The sequence below is a fragment of the Sabethes cyaneus genome, chromosome 2, assembly GCF_943734655.1.
Source record: "Sabethes cyaneus chromosome 2, idSabCyanKW18_F2, whole genome shotgun sequence".
NCBI classification, from domain to species: domain Eukaryota; kingdom Metazoa; phylum Arthropoda; class Insecta; order Diptera; family Culicidae; genus Sabethes; species Sabethes cyaneus.
This window is the reverse complement of record NC_071354.1, coordinates 88,050,512-88,067,125: the sequence shown is the minus strand read 5'-3', so window position 1 is coordinate 88,067,125 and position 16,614 is coordinate 88,050,512. Positions and strand designations below refer to the sequence as shown.

The following is a 16,614-nucleotide window of genomic DNA, read 5'->3' as shown; positions in this document are numbered from 1 at the left end:
CGCATAACTTACGACGAGCGTCGTTTGTCCGCAAAGCAAGTTCGACTTTATTCAGGCGCAGGCGGCAGACTAATCCTGTATCTAAAAATCCAGCGATGCCAGCTACAGTAGCTTGTATATAGGGTATAGTAAAAAAGAAGCGTAATCGTTTACACTACAGTCGCTTTTAACGCGATTTGTTTTTATGTGATTATTTTTACGCGAATTTCGGAATTCCCGTGATTTCTTACGCGACCTTCGGAATTTACGCGGCTTTTTAATGCGACTTTCGCAATTTACACGGATGCGCTTAAAACGTCTATTTTTACACATAGTTTTAGAATTTATAATTTTATTTTTACGCGGTTTTGATTTACACGGAACGTATCCTTCGCGTAAAAAGCGACTCTGAGTTCATGCTAATCTAAACTCGAAATTAACGGGAAATTAACAATCATTGACTTTTCGTCGGAGAGCCCAATTTCGGAAGCAGTTTTTGGGCCCAAAAGCGGGGTTCTGTTTGTAAAAATTTAAAAACTGCATTCTTCTTGCCAATCTGAACACAGCGAATATAATTTTATAAACAGCGAATATAATTTTATTCCAACAAAAAAACTGCTTTTGAAATTGGCAGAATCGATGACTGCTAATTTCAGCTTAATGAGTTATGAGGGCATAGAGAACGAAAAACCTTTTCCTTTTGGTTGTACTATTTAATTATTAGCATACAGCAGCATTTACATACTAATGAACTGACCGTTCGAACTAACTAATGAAGCCAGAAAGTTAGGGACGAAATACCGTAAGAAATAAATAAAAAGTAAAATGAAAAGAAAAGTTATATTTAGATCCCATGTTCTACCTTTTTCTCTCATGGTCTCATAAATTCTCTTTTTTCTCTTATAGGGTATATTGCTGCTCCATCGTAATTGCCTATTCCCGTCCTATACAACACAAGTTTTAATAAAAATATCAGCGATTTTTATGACACATAATACAACATTAGGTAATCCCATGGTGAATGACCAATTGGTTAAAACCACATTAAATCACAATAAAAAAAGGTATTCCCTAATATTTTAGATTGTTGCCTCTCGCGTAATCAGTCAAAGTGAACTGAGATCTATTTAAATGTTTTTTTTTTCATTAAAGAATTCATAAAATGAAAATAACTCACGCAACGCATTGTTGCTATTCTGAAGCCGGGAAAACTTGCATAACCTACAGAAATTTGCAGAATAACATTTATCATGCCGTCCTACACAAATACATGCGCGCTAACTTCGTAAACATTATTGTAATTTTTAGTTCGGACGATGAAAAATTTTGATGGACGGATTTGAATACGACGGTACGACGAATTTACGATATAAAGTTAGTTGCGCAATTTCAATCAAATGCCTTATTAATCGCTTTTTAGTGAATTCAAAGGGCACGAATCTGAAGGTACCTAAGTGTGTTTGAGTCAAATCAGCAGCAGAACTTTTGGAGTATTCATTAAATTCACCTAAGAAATGATGACAATTAGAGTGGCTTTCCTTACTACGACGGGAATTAGAAATAAAGCCTACTTTTGCTTTTCCTTCCTTTTTACCTTTGTTATACAATACCAAAGGTTAAGGAATTGGTCGAAAAACACGAAATTACATATACCAATCTACCAATCGATAGGGTTTGACGAACAAAGCAATGTGCGTGTGTGTGTGCAAAGCAATGTGTATGTGTGTGTGTTTTTTTATCGTGGGGAAACGCTCAATGCGTGGCATCCTAATGATGATACACATCACGTGGCACGGTGTGGGACTCTAACCCACTAAAAACCTCACGGGCTGCTGGCCAGGAACTACCGCAAGGCATTACTTGGGGGGAGGCTGTGTGATCACACTGCTCCGTAAACCTGTCGAGACGTGCACCGATCCAGAGATGGCGACCAACTTGACTTCCATGATTTCACGGTCACCCTCGCAGGGGTTTTTTAACACGCCGGATGCTACGCTAACAGTACGCCTGTCAAGACGTGTACCGATGCAGGGATGGCTACCGTCCCGACTTACATCCCCTCACGGCCACCCTCGCAGGGCTTATCATCAAGCTCAGTACTGCTCTATCCGGTCCGCTTCCACTTCCAATACGTCTAGTTGTTCGCTGATTGTTCCTCCACGTTCGTTGCAGCTGCACCATAATCTGTGCTAACACGCTACTGACAGCATTCCAAATGCTCTCCTCTCGACACATTTCACCCACAATGCTCTCCACGGTCAGAGGTGGCATGTCATTCCACACAGCGGCAAACCTTGGGCATTCGAAAACCACATGCTCCGGTGTTTCTTCTGTTTGTTCGCATTCTGGACAGACGGGTGTCGCTGCATGTCCGAACCGATGCAGGTATTACCTGAAGCAGCCGTGTCCTGACAAAAATTGCGTTAAGTAAAAGTTGACTTCCCCATGTTTCCTATTTAGCCAGGTCGACAGCACCGGTATGAGCCTGTGCGTTCATCTACCGTTTAACGACGCATCCCATTCCTCTTGCAATTTGACCAAGGACCGAGGCCACTGCGTTGATGGCTTTCGCTGCTTTGTCACAGGCATAGTCCACGTGGCTGTTTGAGTTCAGCCGATCGTCGATCATCATCCCTAGGTGCTTCACTGCTCGCTTCGAGACTATGGCATACTCTCCTACTATGATTTCCGCTCGCTACACCGCTTTGTGTTTCGTGGTTCGACATTCCGTTTAAAAGTTGTAAGCAAAAATGTGAAAACTACGTGACGATTTTCTCCGGAACCATACAACCGATCTCAATGGTCTTAGTACCAAATGAAAGCTGTTGCTGTCACTTACACTTTAACAAGTTTCTCAACGATGGCCAAAACGATTTATACGCTATTAGTTTCATTTGAAATGTAATATAGCCTTATAAAACACTATTGAGAAAGTCCGTTTGCACATAATATTTTGTTGAACGTTTATTCATAAATTAAAAAATAATAATTTGACATGAGTTACTGTTTTAATTTTTGGGCATACAGGACGATTGCCAACACCGATACAACAGATAAAAAAAATAACAAATAACAGACCGACTACGAACATTTGCGAGTAAGAACCTTGAGTATTCAATATTAGTTAAATAATAGTCAAAAAACAATTCATCAAATCAGATTAATATCATTAACTGTTTAAGCAACAAGCAACAACAGGACTAACTACAGGCGACAAGTAGGAGAAGCATGGCATACACAGAAAAAACGTGTTTTCCAGTTTTTTATTTATTTTTTATGATTTTTTATACAAAGTAACATAGTATGGTCTCGAATTTCGGGTATTCTCTTTATAATTAAAAGTTTTTGCTCTTTCTAAACATGCCTAAAACTTATATATTATATTTAATATAAATTGTTTTGATAATTTCTCCTTTGAAATAAAAGGTATGAAAAAAAAATAAAAATGCTTAATTATAAATAGTATAACTTCTTTTCAAGATTGGCCGCTGGGGCCTGGTGTAGGTATTGTCCTACTAAAAATGCCAGCTTATGAGCGTACTGGCAAACGGCAGGAACACCAACTGTTCCAGACCAATTATAGTAAAGATGCGTCTGTTTGTACGTGTAAAGCTGCAGTTGGTCGGCCGTCAGTCCAGTATTATCGTATAAAATATTATACGATGTTGGCGAAACGGTGCCTTGGCGGACACTTTGAGAAATCAGATAGAAATCATTACTGCAATAGAAAACATATTTGTTATAGCAAGCATATATAAAACAAAACGTAGAGGTTTAATGAAAAATTACCGTTCTGGCAGAGTGATGACATCGTCGACTACCGTTCCAGGTAAGGGGTTTTTTTTCTGGTCAAATAATCGCGTGTTGATACGTTTATTGACGACAAAGAAGGACAGTTTTGCTTCAACACCCTGATACACGGATGACAGGTTCCTTTTGATGACATTGAGCTCGTGCTCGTAGACATATTTAAACTGTCCTTCACCTACACCATCGCGATAGAAGATGATACGCATCGGTAATGTTCCAAAATCGCTCTGATAGGAGCGTAGCGCTTTAACAACGTTAATTGCCATAAAGTCGCACAATTCTTCACCCTTCGAATGATGACTGACAGTGGAGAAAAATCTGGGATATTTAGTGTTACCACAGTACATGCTAGCAACCAACGCTCCATAAGATTTCGCCTTATCCTTTGTATCGTGGCAAACATCGAAGCCCACTACCATTACCGATGTAAGCGGATTCTTTATGACCCACGGAATTCCTCCAAGCTTGCAATTTATTTGTATAGCCACTTTGGTAGCAACGGACATCAAGGTACGCACATTACCGCCTTTTGGGGTAATGGTTCGCGCTTTGATTACCTGAGTCGGAACGCCGCGATCGACGCAGCATTTCTTTTTGATTGCGGCATAGCGATCCTGTTTATCGTTGCTTACTAAGCACATGATTAGTTGAGGATCTCTTTCAACTAGTCTACTCAATGCCGCCACATACTCAGCTGGGGAATCATTTCCTATTCTTTCGACCAGAGGGTCTTGCATTTGAAATCTCATTCCGGATGAAACATTCTTCAAACAGTTTATAAAATCCGCAATCAACCGGTCCTGTCCACCAGGAACAATAACGAACCAGTTTTTCAATGGTATAGAAACGGTCATGGAACTGTTGCGGAATGCCATTTGCCAGTCCGCTGATTCTCCCGCAGGGATACCTCTGTAAAATACATTAATATATATTTTCGAACATCGATCATTCAATCATAAATCAAATCATACTGTCTCTCTAAGTCGAACACGATAATTTCCTGGGGTAAAAGGCGGCCTGGTACTTCAACCAGCCGACGATCTAATTCCGTTTTCCAGAAATCAAACACTTCGCTGCTTGCCTGCGTCTTTACCAGTCGGTTGTTGAATGCCTCTAAACGTTCAATACGTCTATCCGGGGTCAAACGAGTGTGATCCGCTAAATCACGCATCAGCCTTGAATTGTAAATTGAAAAACATTCTATTACGGTAAATGTAATGGTAAATGCAATTTTGTACTCACTTAAAATCTTTTCTCATTTCGTCTGTGATACCAGTCGCACGAACCAATTCCGGCACCAGACAGATGATTTCTGGTTTACCTGCACGTATGTCTCTGGGCTTCGATCGCGAAATTAGCATGGGTTGTCTCGAATCCCTGATATCAATATTATAACGTGATTTAAAGTATTGGATAAATGTGGTTGGCCCGTCTTGTGTATCAAATCTGCTATCCGGTGTAGTATTAAATTCAACATCATTAATCAGGTATGTGTTATACCTGCCATAATTGGCCATGACAATCGTTCCAATTATCAATCTTTTGAAGGTGTCCTTCCAGTTACCCCCTCGGTCCATGCACCTCCTGAGTTGCACATAACAGTTGTCCACTCTCATTACTTTATGCGTTATTTCCGCGCACATAAGTACATCTTGCTCATGCTGCCGAATACTGGTCAAATAGCCAGGATATAGATCAATCTCGTACATACCCATGCGTATTTTACCTTCTGGATCAAAAAAGTTTCGGCCAATTAGCTGTAGGTTTAAACCTGCCATTGCTTTTCTATTGATCAAATTAAAAATCATGAGGGCCATCTCATTAGTTCCGTCGATGGTTCCTACTTTGCGAAAAGAAATAATGTACTCCTGGCCGGTAGTTCCATCTCTGGTAGTATATTCCACTTCGTCCTTAGCAAATCTATGCCTGGAGAAAAGTTGTGTACCCTCAAAGATATAGCCGCCAAGAATCGGCTTTAGTTGGTACATCAAGGAGCTTAAAATTTTCATGCTATCGGATGGTGGGTTAAAATCAACCCTGTACTGAAATATCGATTCATTTTCCTTGCGAGTCACGCGGAAATAGTTAGTTTGCAGAGTGATCACTTGACCAGTTTTTCCTTGTTTTGTAACCACAGAATTGACCGGGCGCGTGCGAACGACGTCGGGAAGTGCGCGTTTTCCGCGCATCGCCCCACGTCCCGCTAGTCCATCACCAGTAGATCCCCTTTGTGGGCGATGTTCTGAGTCAGATACGGGCGGAGCAGCCGAAGGCTCCTGCACTGGGCGCTGTTGTTGCGCAGGCTGAGCTTGCGGACGCTGCTGTTGCATAGGCTGTGCCTGGGGCCGCTGTACTTGCGCGGCATGAGCCTGGGGACGCTGCTGTTGCGCGGCATGAGCCTGGTGACGCTGCTGTTGCGCTGGTTGAGTGTGGGTGCGCTGTTGTTGAGCACCTTGATTACCCCAACCGGATGGCTGCTGTGAAGCAGCTGGCTGTGCGGGTTGCCCCAGCGATGGCCACGCCTGTTGTTGCGGAGGGGCTTGACGTTGCTGTCCACGGCCGCCGCCGCCGCCACGCTGCCCACCACCACCGCCACCAGCTGTAGCGAACCCTCGTGTTCTTCCTCTTCCACCACGGTTGTTGTTTCTCTCTGCCATAGTGCTATAAGGTGGAATATTTGGAATTCGTTTCACTTGCACAATACAAACTATGGTTGACAGAAAATGTTTGTTCGTTTTATGCCGGCTAACTTACCTGAGGATTTCTTATTTCTTATTTTGACTCTTCGCTAGGCGGACGGATAAAAGACTGCACTCAAATATTAAATTTCCGTAAGTGTGAACAGCAAAATTTAAAAATCAAAGCATGCAATTTTGACCCTTATTCTTACAACTTCCTTAAAGAACTAACAACTTCACGCGGCGTCTCGTGCGGAAACTAATATTTCGCTATTGTCTTCTTTGCTGATAGCGATGCATTGTTAAGGTTTTTCTTGTTACTCCAACACAAGGAAAGTGCTACAAGAAGTGCTTGCAAAGTGAACACGAGCTGCGATACTAGACAACCTTAAGTAAGATTTCATACAACAGCAAACGGAAAAAAGCTGCGCATTCAACTGCTACAAAATGAGTCGCAACGCATCGCATGGCGCGCCCGCTCTGGTTCGACCCAATGAGAAATACCACTACTGTCGGCGGAATAATATTATACGCTTATAAAGGAACTTAACAAAAGCCACTGTTAACAGGTGTAGCTTTATTGAACCATTCAATGTGATCCCTACTGAGCAAAATCAGAAATTAAACCAATTCGGCGAAAGTTGTGATTCGATGAATACTCATTCGAGAAACTAGGCGCTAGGAATTCATGGCCATGGTAGCCAATACCGAAATTGCTCATTATAATTACTGTTGGTGACTTAACAAGACTATACTTTATCATTTTTGGTACGAAATAAACACATACTTTATTTAGATATACCAAAGTTTAATAAAAGTTACACACTCGCGAAAAGTGATTGTTAGAATGACTATGACCCCCATGACCGTTAAGCGAATGCAGTCACTTGAGATTTTCAGTTTCATTTTGAGCAACATCCTTATTTTAATGTGTTAGACTTTCTCAAAGAAGCATCGAATAGAGACAAGATATTTCCGTTATGATGAAACTGATCATATTATTATTTTTCAGAAAAAATATACGCAAAACAAGCTGCAACTTTGAAAGGGTTAATTTCTGCCGCAAAAGTTACTTTAACAAATGGTTCGTGGTTGGTTCAACTCATATTTCATTAATCCCATTGATCCACACAAAAACTCATTGCATGCGAGGTTATCGACCTGTTTTGGCTACGAGGGCCATGAGAGTATATTCTTATGAACTTGTGATGCTCGTTTAGTATATAGATATGCATAGTGTCCGTGGTAATGTGGTTAACGGTGTCTGTTAGCTTAGTTTTCACGATAGCGAGTAGCGACTCAATAGCGGTTCAATTCTCCCGATTTGGTCGAAGTTTTTTTTGGCTGTAAATTTTTTGGCTAGGATTTTTTTTCCCGTGTTGGGGACTTACCACTGCGACCATTATTTTGATCTATTGTGGTGTGTCCTCTTTTAATTTACGCCATGTCGTATCGGTGAGCTATCAAAGTTTGATGAGCCACCTCAACTACTGTCGGCATTTATCCCAATCAGGTGATGCATTTCGTATGAAATTTATCACCTGATTAGGAGCAGCATTCCAAATCTCGCAGGGCTGAGTCAGCCCCTTATCAAGATATCTACGTCGTTTATGATATAGTGCAACACAGTCGCACAACAAATGTTCGGAGCTTTCAATTTCATGAGTACAAAAGCGACAGTTAGCTTCATTAAGTTTACCGATGAGTTTCAGGTGGTACTTACAAGGACAATGTCCTGTTATCAAACCGGTGTATGTGCTCAAGTCGGGTTTTGAAAGGTTTAATAGTTTTTGTGATTGAAGAGCATTTGGCTCTATAAAACGTTTCGATTGCCGGGCATTCGAGGTAATATTCCAGTTAGACTGTACCTTTAGTTTTTCCCAATTCCTAAGTTCCATTTTAAGGGCACATGAAGATAGTCCAAAAAAGGGTTCGGGTCCTATGAACTGCATAGATGATCCCTTCTTTGCCAATTGATCAGCGGTTTCGTTCCCTTTGATTCCGCAGTGACCAGGAACCCAATAGAGGTTGACCATATTGCGACAGGAAAGTTTTTCCAACAGTTTTATGCATTCCCACACCAGTTTAGAAGTGTGAGTTTTTGATTTCAAAGCATTCAATGCTGCTTGACTATCCGAGCAAATGCAGATATTTGCATTTTTGTAGTTTCTTTTTATGCATATCGATACACACTTTAGTATTGCATATATTTCTGCTTGAAATACAGTGGGGTGTTTTCCCATTGCAACTGAAACGTTAATCCCTGGGCCTGTTATACCAGCACCTGCCATCTTATTTTGTCTTGATCCGTCTGTGTAGAACACCAGTGATCCTGAGCGAAAGTTTGGTTCTCTGGCATTCCAATCAGAGCGAGTAAAATCAAGAACACGAAATTTGTGATCGAAGTAGTTACGCTTAGGCATATAATCTTCGTTCATTAATATTAAGGGATTTACGGAAAACTCTTTGAAAATACTCAAGTGTCCAACGAGATCACCATCGAAGAACCTCATGGATCGCTTGAGCCTCAAAGCACTTTTCATAGCATCCAATTGGATGAATTGATGTAGAGGAAGAAGATTGAGTAGAGCTTCTAAGGCTTTAGAGGGAGTGCTACTCATAGCTCCTGTTATGGAGATGGTAGCAAGCCTTTGTAACTTGTTCAACTTAAATTGAGCCGTTTTTTGTTTTGTTTCACTAGGATTTACGAAAGGTGTCGATAATATTTTATATTTGTTATTTGGTTTGATTTCATTCGTATGATGCACAATTCTTCTACAAAATACATGTGATGCACAAAGAGTAATGACTAAAACAGAAGTTCTGTGAATGGAATGTGCCCTTAAGTTTTGCTAATTATAAAATATATACCTAGTTTGGCAGTTTTCTCTTAATAAACCAAGACATTTTTCAAAATTATCAGATGGAATTAGTCGAATGGTCCCAGAGTTTTATCAAATTTCTTACAAGAGCATAGTTTTATTTAAAAAAGATCCTATTAAAAAATCAAATAGAAAGTTTCCAATATTTGATTTTTTTTATGAAAATTTACGTAAATTCGCTCTAAATTCAGCCTAATATCATCAAGAAGAAGTTTAAAAAATTTTCAACAGGAAGGGCAGTGAATTCCGCAAAAAATTTTTTCCAAACCATGTTCATTTTTATCTTAAAAGTTAGAAAAAGACTTTCATAGTTTTTGAAACGCAGTCAGAGAAAAAAGAAAACACAAAATTTTATTTTGTCCATTATCTTTTTACATATTGTTCTGTGTTTTGTGTACAAAGCTTAAAAGCTATAAAAAATGTTTCCAACCTTCTACTAGCAAAGCAAAAAAATGTTTAAATACGTTTATTATTTTCCGAGAAAAAGGCAAATTGTGTTTTACAGGGGCGGTGTTTTATTACGATGCATTTGTTCTGCTTGTCACTGGAATACTTATATGTATGATCGCATCCACGGAATTGAATCACAACTAAATTAATATCAAAATAAGCGAAAAAGTATGTAAAATCAAAATCCAAATTTAAAAAAGCTTTACCAGCGTGTCAAAATGTCCAATGTGCAAAAAAGAGATTTTCTTTGCGTCTCCTCTCTTATGCTTATCACAGCGAAATGCATTTCAACCCAATTTTTCTTAAGGTAAGCTAGCCAATAACGCCAGCAACCGTTTCATGCAAAATAGACACATTTAAGTGCATTTATCCCGCCGTGATAAGCGTAAGAGATGAGACACAAAAAGAATATCTCATTTGCACATTGGACCTTTTGAAATGTTGCAAGTCAAATGGTATTTTTTACAAAATTTTTAGTCGTTTATGTCATTTCAATGGTAAAGAATTCAGGGCAGCATTATTTTTCCTTCTTGCGTTACAACCAAAAAATGACAACCTATTTCTCATTATTTAGGACTCAATTGCTAGGATTTTTGATGGATGCATAAATTATAAAAATCGGTTAAAAGCTGAGCGTTCTTTCATTTTAAGATTTCCATTTTACCAATATTGCTGCCTTCCCGTAAGACAACATTATACATGAAAACATTGCTGTCGTTTCCATTTTACCAATATTGCTGCCTTCCCGTAAGACAACATTATACATAAAACATTGCTGTCGAAATCCCAAAAGTTACTGATAATTTCTTACGTTTAAGGACCATTGCAACGCTAGCCGATCATGAAAGGCTTTACGGCCTGTAGTACTATTAGCAATACTTTCACTGCTGATATATAAAACCTTAACAATAAATCGTTCATTTTTTTACTAACTTTCAACGTTTTATTGATTATCGAATGGCCAAAAGCTATGCATAACCAAAAAGGTGAAATTTAGCAAAAAAAACATTCAAAATATTCGCAGAGAAATTTGAGTTCGAATCCGACTTGACTTGACTCCCATTACGGCTTAGTTCGATCCGCAGACCTCCCAGCCTAGATAACGAGGAACGTTATACAAACTTAATAAGCGTTGCTTCACTCTTTGCCCGCCCAGTTAGCATCGGGGTACGATGCTGGCCTAACAAGCCAGTCGTCGTATGCTCGAATCTCGGCTGGGAGGTGCTGCTATATAGTCATTAGGATCGTTGCACTAGCCCCGTAATTATCCTGTACTCTAATAGCCGACAGCGAAGTATGTCGATGAAGAAGGGTCAAGTTCTCAACAGGACGTTTATACCCATGGGGCTTTGCTTTACACGCTTTGTCTCCCCTGCCTCAGATACTATCAACATTGATTTCTTCTACAATTTGATGTCCGCGGATTGTAAAAACTACTGTCATAAAAGATATGTTTCTAGATTAATCAGCAAACTTTTGTTTTTTCGCATTGCGACACTTAAAGCGCCCCAGGGATATCTCTACATGAAACTCATAATGTTATTGATCGTAGGCAACACTAGGCTTCTTATTAGGCATTGGTTTTTCCCTAGTTATTGGTGGTTCCCGTTTTGATGATGTTATTAATATTCTTTGTACTGCAATCAGCTATGGTAAAGCCCCCAGGAAATAACAAAAACTATTGTGTCGAGTATCAGTCGACGAGTGCCATTATTGCTATTATTGTCAGGTAGAAGAAGGATGTTTTTATGTTCGACTGGATTGTTGTAGGTAAAGGATCACTATCGAGTAGGATGTCGCTCTTGTTTTGGTTACTGTTTTCGGGTAGAACAATGTTTTTGGGTTGGGTGGCTTTGTGGGTTTTTCATACCATGCCAGAACGATTTTGGCAAAAACTTGAACCATAAAATAATTTTGCCGTGATTGTTGTTAAAGAGGTGACTTTTTCAAATAGTTTTGCAATATTTGATTCTCAATTTATTTTGACCATACTATAAAATTACAATATAAGAAGTTAGTTGTTCATGAGTTGTGGCATACAAATACTATCAGCTATTTTGGATTCGAAATAATTGAGTGAATATTTCTTTTTTTATTTTTGCAACCTCAAAAACCTGTTGTACAACATTTCTATATAAGTTATAGGTAAATACTGATATTTGAGACTCTGCTAAGACGCTCAAAAATAATTTTAGATTATCTAGCTCTATTTAAGTTGTGTTTAATACTTTTGTTTTGCTTTCCTACAGAGTTAAAATTTTCATCTAATAACCATTCCAAGCCCAAGCCTAGCAAGCCTAGATGATACATTCCGTTTCAGAAACTTGGGGCTTGTACCGAATGGCCGAATCACAAATAGCCGAAATCCAAATGGCCGAAATCCAAATGGCCGAATTTCAATAACAGTCACTGAAGGCCGAATCACAAAAAGCCGGACTTTCCCGGAATGCCTAAATAACTGTTCAAAAAAACGATTGCAAACAGTTAACAAATAACTTTAATCAAACAAAAAATAAAATAGGCAACACAACTATTTATTATAAAACAAAAAATATACTTCGAGAACACCTTTGTTTAGCACTTACATAAAAGTGCAACTGCTCCAAAAAAAATTTATTGCTCATTTTGTGAGACCTTACACATTTTCAATAATTTTTTTCATCTGTTTCTCTTCACGAATTTGAAACATTTAAAATATTCCCCTCTCGCATGACCATCGAGTACGCAAGCGTGGGGTAGCGACCAATTTATAACGTATACATCAAACGAATTGAGCGGGTACAGAAAAAAATTGTGCGATAAGCTGTGCGTAATTTTGGTTGGAGAGACCAACTGCCGGACTACCGATCTCTATGCTTACTAGTAGGAATCAACAGTCTCAGTGATCGAAGAATTTTGATAGATGTTTTGTTTCTCAAAGACCTTATTTGTGGAAAATACAGTGCTCCATATTTGTGTAGCCAGGTGACGAACTACGAAGGTAGAACCAACCTAAGAAGGGTTAGGCCGTTTCATCTATCAAACAGATCGCAGAATTACGCCCGGAACGAGCCCATGTGTCGGATAATGGCTGTTTACCGTCATTTCTGTTAATATGTCTAGTGTTTAATTAAAATCTAGTCTAAGAGAATATTTTAACAATTCTATGTAATGTTTTTTAAGTCATTTCTTTGTATGTATTGATATATATATTTTTAAGTCTGATAACGGACAAAGCCTACACATCAATAAAGACAAATCATATCAAATCAAATCTATTGCCTTTTGTTCCACTCGCAGCTCTGTGATGATCTGCGTCATTGATAGGTGAAGGGAAAAAGCATTTCGTAAAATTCTGTACCTTAGTTTCACAAAAACAACACATACTATGCACCTTATTTTTTATTTTGGTAGATGTGGAGTATAAATGATTGTTAGTTGTGTCTTCCTCTAAGCGCAAATGATTTATTATAGAATGCGAGACATATTGGTCGTGCCAATAGCAAATGCTTCCTAGAAGATTCAGGACGAGACGGCCGCAGGCCGCGAGTGTGTCCCGGTGACCCGCCATCGGAAACGCCGGCCACTGCGGAGTAGAAACCACTATAATTTAGGGGCATGCATTTTCCTAGGTTTACTGACCCTTAGTTAAGTCCGACCGAGCGGCAGCGAGTAAGGACAGCATATACCCAACAATTGTGCAGGCTGAAGGCCGTGATTATTTTCGGCCGAATATGATGTTCGGCCATTCGTGTTTCAGCTTTTGATGATTCGGCCATTCGTGATACGGCCATTAGATATATTATGCCATTTGTTATTTCGGACATTCGTGATTCGGCCATTCGTAGGTAATCCGAAAGTTGACCTTCGTTTTTTGTTCAACAGACTTCGCAGTCGACTGTTGGAGTGCTGGACAGTTGCAGGGCTAATGATACGATTATTCACTTCAAATTCAAAGTTTATGAACTTTCCTATAACAACCCCGCAAAACCTTATCCTTATGGATGATATTAATTCCAAAAAAATGTCTCTGAATACTCACAAAGTGAAATCCAGATAATTTGCCGCCTTACGGAGACAGATGTCGTCTACTTGATCTAGATACACTCTAACACCGATGAAAAATGCAACAGGCGAGATTTGTAGATAAAGTCCTTAACAGTGAATCTCACTGTCCACAACTGTTATCCCGTTCAATTTGCGACCATCGCATCGAACATCGAACGCTCAATGGAGCTGCAATAAACACAGTTCATCAGACGGCATTTGGATCGCGCCAATTTCAGAATATAGGCATTAAAACGTTTACAAAAGTGGAAGAATTGTTTAACTTCGGCGCACTATCGCACACTGAGGTTCAGACTTTGCAGTGCTCTTTTTGCTTCGATTTTGCTCTTTTGATTACTGCATCTCAGCCAAGCAGAATTTGGAAAATGGCGTATGGTGTATTTGTAGAGCTAGTAAATTATCTTCAATACTATTGAAGAAGTAATGTTTTATCTTTTGTATTTGGACTGTAATGTCCTATAGCACCATTAATACAAAGGACATAGCAATACTTACTTCTACAATACTGCGGATAATAACTAATTCTACAAAAGCCCCAGCAGAATAGTTTTTATATATAATGTCTTACGAAACGAAAAGTCATAGTAATATTGTAATCTTGTTTTATAGATTATATTGATTTGCAGTGAATCCATTAGAAAAAATTACATCCTTGACTTAGAAAAAGTAAAAAAATGGTACGTTTATAAAAGTCAAACATTCAGTACAAAAGTAATCAATAATATTTTATTTGTTGGATGCATATATTAACATTGAATATACCATTTGGCCATTTTTGTGGAAATAATGATTAGATTAAAAAGTCCAGACATCCGAACTATAAAACAAAATATTGCATTGTTGTACAATGAGTTTTGTGTAAAAAGTCTAGGTACGCCACGTAGTAACCTATACGGGGGGTCCAGGAACGAGAAAGGCTCAGAGTGTTGGGTTTCGTCGGTAAACCGCGTGATTGCTGAAAACGCTCTATTTTTTCCCTTTCAAAGTGCAAAATCAAATACGCACATTTATACATACAAGTACTTATTCATACATACGCACAAGAGCACAAAACATACATACTTAAAAACAAAAAAAAAACATAACCCACCTTGAAATGCATTCAAATTTTATCAAAATGATGTGAAATGGCAACGCTCATTACACTGTAGTAAAATTTAATGAAATGAAACATCAAAAGATGACAAACGTAATTAGAAAAAATAAATTAATTTAGACCGTACCACATACTGGTACTTGAAGATATGTATGGCAAGTGTCAAACATGCTAAGCACCAACTCGAAAAAAGCAAAAGTAAGCAAAATACTGCACGTTCAGCGCAATATGAAACTTAACTTCCAGTGAATTTTTTGCTTCCCACCGGTGCTGGGGTTCTACCGGTGGCAAAATGATTTTACAGAGACATAACTTATGCTACCCATTTATTGCACCGGGGACAAGTATGGCGTCTCGTCATTGGAAAAATATGAAACATGGCATTTTCGCAACACGCTGTACACGACTATAAAACTTTGGTTTACACCACTAGTAGTTTAATGTTCAAAATAATAACTATAATGCACGACTAATAACAAATTGACTGCCGGCTTGAACAGAGAAGCCATCGGAATAAATTGAACTCGACGCCATTTTACCCACATTTGCATGCAACTTGTGCACCACGAGCAGTGTGATCCAAACCCCCGCCTTTGGTTGATGATTACAAAGTGTATCGATAAAACTAATAGAAATTTTTACTCAATAGTAAATTTTCAGTGTTACGGTACCTTGCTGATCAGAAAAAATCACATTTAATCACGAAAAATATCGTGATCACTGCTCGGTCTGAAACACTTTTCAACTTCTAGCGGCACAGCACACTACGACTGGACAAATCCAACTGAACGAGAAACATCAACATTCATGCTGTCGTCGTCGTCGTTGTCGTTTTGCCGGTCCTGTTGCCGCGTATATGGGAAATTGTAACTCACACTGACACAACTCGAATAAACTCATATTTACAATCTGCTCAAAAAGCATGTGTATGTAATTCAAAATGGGGATCCATGGTATTTCGTCACATCGCTTAGAATCCTTTGAAATTCGAATCACTATTTGAAAAACGAGGTCCGCAGTGTATTGCTAGGTTTTATATTAAAACTGCGTAAACACATGTCTATAATAATCCTACATGTTGGATGCTACCGAGTGGAACCGTTTTAATCTATTTAACTTATCCCTTTTTAGCGAACCAAACGAACAAACACTTTCACTGTTTTTTGTCATGAATTAAAATAGTTAGGATATTACCTGCTACTTCCAAAAACCCACTATACTCGCTGTCGACTTGTCTTTACTGACGAAAAACAGAACTGCAAATCCAAATATCAACCTTCCGTCTGCCGTGTTAGTTGGAAACTGAAGCCATCTTGAATGTGTAGGGTACGATATTCAGCACTTCCAAGCATAGGTATATGAACTGGGCTTGCAAAAGATGAAGCGTGTCGTGAACAAAAACAAATACTTCCACATATATATCATCAAAACAAACTCATGAAAACCAATTCACTTACCACCACGAACAGCACGAATAGAGCTACCAACTTGCAATAGCATACCTGCCACCCATTTACCCACATCGCCCGCAACAGCATAGCTACCCCCTTTACCCACATCAACATACGCACCCGTACGCACACATTCCGCGCTATGCTGCAAACCGGCAAGAACAGAGTTGCCATTTCACGGGGAAATATAGAAAATGTTCCATTCAAACGCCGTTCGGTTC

At 39.0% G+C, this 16,614-nt stretch overlaps 1 protein-coding gene across 4 annotated transcripts in view; it reads right to left on the bottom strand.

The window, feature by feature from the left end:
* The window catches only part of LOC128738969 (protein aubergine-like), a 33,588-nt gene extending 17,344 nt beyond the window's left edge, over positions 1 to 16,244 (bottom strand). The window contains exons 1-5 of one of the 4 annotated variants that reach the window (XM_053834488.1): positions 16,137 to 16,244; positions 5,032 to 6,450; positions 4,761 to 4,964; positions 3,769 to 4,698; positions 3,289 to 3,697 (exon numbers count right to left, since the gene is read on the bottom strand). In XM_053834488.1, the coding sequence (XP_053690463.1) occupies positions 3,433 to 3,697; positions 3,769 to 4,698; positions 4,761 to 4,964; positions 5,032 to 6,446 (2,814 nt within the window). In that variant the 5' untranslated portion in view covers positions 6,447 to 6,450; positions 16,137 to 16,244 and the 3' untranslated portion in view covers positions 3,289 to 3,432. Of the gene's footprint in view, positions 1 to 3,288; positions 3,698 to 3,768; positions 4,699 to 4,760; positions 4,965 to 5,031; positions 6,451 to 15,613; positions 15,727 to 16,136 lie in introns of those variants that run through there. The other 3 variants (XM_053834489.1, XM_053834491.1, XM_053834490.1) reach the window with 3 other exon arrangements.
* Positions 16,245 to 16,614: the final 370 nt, after the last annotated feature.